Source organism: Acanthisitta chloris, unplaced genomic scaffold, assembly GCF_000695815.1.
Source record: "Acanthisitta chloris isolate BGI_N310 unplaced genomic scaffold, ASM69581v1 scaffold11075, whole genome shotgun sequence".
In the NCBI taxonomy this organism is placed as follows: domain Eukaryota; kingdom Metazoa; phylum Chordata; class Aves; order Passeriformes; family Acanthisittidae; genus Acanthisitta; species Acanthisitta chloris.
The window spans coordinates 1-3,917 of NW_008672101.1; the positions used below are offsets into that span (position 1 = coordinate 1).

The 3,917-nt window shown below is 59.7% G+C and overlaps 1 protein-coding gene across 1 annotated transcript; it reads right to left on the reverse strand.

The window, feature by feature from the left end:
* Nucleotides 1-1,046: 1,046 nt before the first annotated feature.
* On the reverse strand, nucleotides 1,047-3,912 carry MFAP1 (microfibrillar-associated protein 1; the record flags this gene model as incomplete). Its single annotated transcript, XM_009074386.1, has 8 exons — nucleotides 1,047-1,365; nucleotides 1,491-1,580; nucleotides 1,714-1,873; nucleotides 2,109-2,269; nucleotides 2,340-2,448; nucleotides 2,931-3,118; nucleotides 3,412-3,541; nucleotides 3,746-3,912. Coding segments are annotated over 8 exons (1,188 nt in total), but the record flags the coding sequence as incomplete, so codon positions are not given.
* Between the last annotated feature and the right edge of the window lie 5 nt (nucleotides 3,913-3,917).

Genomic DNA, 3,917 nt, shown 5'->3' on the forward strand with positions numbered 1-3,917 from the left:
CAAACCTTGGGTGCAGCTGTGTCTGGTCACCAGACCTGTGCTCACGGAGGAGCTTGGTGCATGCAGGTGTCCCCGTGGGCGGATGTCCCCTAGGGTGGGTGTCCTCAAGGGTGGTGTCCCCGGCCCTCTGTGGCCACTGTACGGGGCTGCGGCTGTTTCCCTGCAGATGACAGAGATGGAGATCTCGCGGGCCGCAGCTGAGCGCAGCCTGCGCGAGCATATGGGCAACGTGGTGGAGGCACTCATCACCCTCACCAACTGAGCACGGGGTTCTTACCCTACCCAATAAAGGCACTGGTGGGACTGGACTGTTGCTGTCGTCTGTGCAGTGCCTGCCCCTGCCCAGTAGGTCCCACATGGTCCTTATGAGCGAGGCCCAGGCTGTGGGAAGATGTGTGGCAGCAGGCTGGCACTGCCTGGGCTCCCCATGGCTGGAACAGGACACAATGCCCTGGCTGAGCACTGAGACATGCTATTCTCTCCTCTTTTAGCCTTACCCCTGGGGCAGCACAGGCAGCTGCTGTGCATGGGCCAACCTGTGCCTGGATTGGTGCCTCCTGTGCTGCTCCAGCCCACACTGGCTTGCAGGAAGGCACAGAACTGGGTGGCTATGTGTGTAGGAACAACATGGACAGTGTGTAAGAAAAACCAAATCTTTAATCAAAACCCCCACCCCACCCAGATAGAAAAGCCAAGCCCTGCAGAACAGGGTGAGGAGACAGCATCACTGCTGTCCTCCACCCCGAAACAGGGTCCAGAATGACACCATGGCCTATACAAGCGGGGGTATGCTGTGGACCAGATGAGTACCAAAGTCCTCTAATTCCTCCAGAAGTGGGTGTGCTGGAGCCAGGGGTACTGCCATGCTCCCGCACAGCCCTGCCAGGTGCTGCCAAGGCTCCGAGGTGGCAGCTGGTAATACATGGTGTGGCCATGGGCCTAGCCAGCACCACAGGCCATTGTCCTCTACGGTGTGTGGGCAGGGAGCTCACTGTGTCTGCAGCACAGGAAGCAGGGCACCACGTCAGCAGGGCAGGCATGGCACAGGCAGAGGATGGACTTGTCACCACAGGAGTCCCAACATGAGACTGTGTCCCTTCTGTCCCTGCCCAGGTTCCGGTAGCTGGCAGAGCAGTACCCTCCTGCCGACGTCAGCCATGCCAGGCCCTCCTGCCTGCGCCCTTAGGTGGTTTTTCGCTTCTTGGCCGAGGGTCTCTCGAAGACATCCCGCACACCTGCTGCCTTCTGCTTAAAGAACTTGGTGTTCTGTGCGCTCTCCTGGCCCCAGGCAGAGTCAAAAGAGGTGGTATCCTGGTCCACCAAGTGTGTGTACTTTGTCCTCCCCGAGCGCCCAAAGTTCTTGACCTATTGAGCAGAAGAGCTTGTGAGTAGCTGTTTAGAGGAATGCAAGACCCACTGCTCGCCTCTGCCCAGGACCCTCAACCCTTGGCCTGGCACATGGGCCAGGTGCCCTCCACCAGCTCACCCACCTGCATGACTTTGGGCAGGATGGTCTTGTTGAAGTGGTCCTCAAGGGTCGGGGCACTGAAGTCCCTCTTGTACACCTCCTCGTCCTCATCCTATGGGAGGACACACCCGCTCAGCCTAAAAGGTTCTATCGAGCACCAGCAGAAGTGGGGGAGAACTGCCCAAAGCTCATATGGCTGCTCTGCCAGGGTTGCCATGGTACTTGCAGCTCTTTTAAGTACTCACCATGAAGAAGGCACCACGGTGGTAGTACTTCTGCAGGAACTTGTATTTGCCCTTCACAGCCTTGTTGGTGATGACCTTGCCATTGGCCCGGAGCTCGGCCCGGCGCTCCTCCTCCGTCAGGTTCCGCATGCGCTCGATCTCCGCCTTCTCCTTCTCCATGCTAGTGGGGAGAGAAGCCCCTGAGATCCCATGTCCTCCTCCCGGGACAGAGGCTGTCATTAGCCACTCAGGGGGTTACACATTTACTGTTGGGGAGCAAAGACAACCGGAGACCAGGCAGGAGGGGCTCTAGGCACTCGATCCAGCCAGGACCCTGCTGTCAAAGGGCAGCCTGAGGAAGAGATGCCTCACCTGCTGTGGGCTCTCAGCTTCGTGGTTATGCAGCCAATACTCACGCTTCTCGCTCCTCGCGGTCCCGTTTGATGCGCTTCAGCTCACGGACCTTCCAGGCCTCGTACTCCTCCTCGTCGTTCTCATCGTCTGTGTCGAGTGCGTCTAGTGCTGCCAGCGAGCGCTTGTTCTCCTCCAGCTCCTTCTTCGCTTCTTCTTCTACGATCTGCAACGAGGCCCAAGTTAAACTTGCTGTGATGACTGTCCCCCGTGGCCCCCAGCCTGCCCCTTCGCACCTTGAGCGTGTACTTGCGTCTCTCCTCGGCCATCCTCTTTGCCTCCTGCTCCAGCTCCTTCTGCTTCAGGGCTTCTGCTTCTCGCTCCTGGACTGTGATCCGGTCCTTCCTGAAAGCAGGGCCACAACAGCCTTCAGCCCTCCCATGAGCCAGCACAGCCACTCGGCCCCCGCTGACTCCTCCCCTCCTGCACCACAACTGCTGTCAGCCTTTGCCCTCTGCAGGAACAGGCTGAGCCCCAGGGGTTCTCTTTCCAGGGGTCCTGCACTGTTCCCCTACAGCTGTGCATGTGCATGCGAGCAGTGGGGACCAAGCCACCAGCTGTGCGGCACAGCCTGCTGACAGCACCTTTGGCACCATATGGCCCTTGCCCAAGCGCTCTGGTCATACTCCACAGCCTGATCTGCCGCAAGCTTATGCAGCCCATGGCAGGCTATGGGTGCAGGAGTTGCCCCTCGGTCCCCAGCTGTGCCATGCCAGGCTGTGCCCATCCTGCCCCCTCCCCAGCGAGGTGAAGAGCCACCCCATAGCAAGGCAGGGACCACGGCTGTGAGGTCTGCTCAGCCCGACTCCCATGCCCTCATTGCCTACTTGCGAATGAAGACAGGTTTGAGACGCGGCTCCATCTCGTCCTCGCTGTCAGTGTACTCTTCGTACTCTGACTCCGACTCGGACTCCTCTCCGGACCGACCCTCATCCTCCAGCTCCATCACCTCCATCTCCTCAGTTTTCCTCTCCTGTGCTCGTTGACGCATCATCCCGCGCCGGCGCTCGATCTCCTGTGGGGACAGGCACAGAGTAGTCGGACCAGCCTGCTGCTTCCCCCTCCTCTGCCCAACGCTTGTACTGTCTGGCATGCTGGCTCCGAGAACACACAGGAATCCCTCTGGACACAGGGTGACCTCTCCCACTGTCCTGTCCCATGCAATAGGACAGTGACCCACCACGCAAGTCATGGCCAGCTGTGACACTTGCCCAGCTCCACCACACAACCACCTGTCTGTGCCAGAGGCAGTGCCAGCCTTGTGCCGTTCCTGCTCCCAAGACCTGAGATTCAGCTCTGCGGACACACCTCATCATCGATCTCTTCCTCCTCCTCCTCACTGGTGTCCTCCCGCTCCAGGCGCCAAGCTTCTCCCTCCACCTCTGAGTCGCTCTCTCCCACCACCTCAGGCTCCACGATCTTGCGGTGTCTTGCCAGTCTGCAACAAATCCCGTTAGCCCATACACTCAGAGCATCAGGAGCCTGTGGAAAGGTGGCTGGTCGTGAACGGCTCCTGGTAGATGCTGAGACTGCTGAGCGTGGGCAGTACCCACACCTTCTCTCCTGGGAGGCTTCAGTGGCTGAGCACTGGCAGCTCCTCCCTGTCCATGCTCCATGTGGGAACGGAGGTCCCAATGGAAACCTGCTGTTGCCGGAGAGACAACCAAAACCCCCCCCGCCCCGGGAAATGGGTTCCGGCCGCCGCCGCAGACGGGGGTCATTGGCCAGTTCCTCCTCCTGCTCCTCGGGCTCCACCTCCTGCTCCTTCGCCTTCTTGATGAACTGAAACTCCTCATCCTCCTCGTCCGAGGACT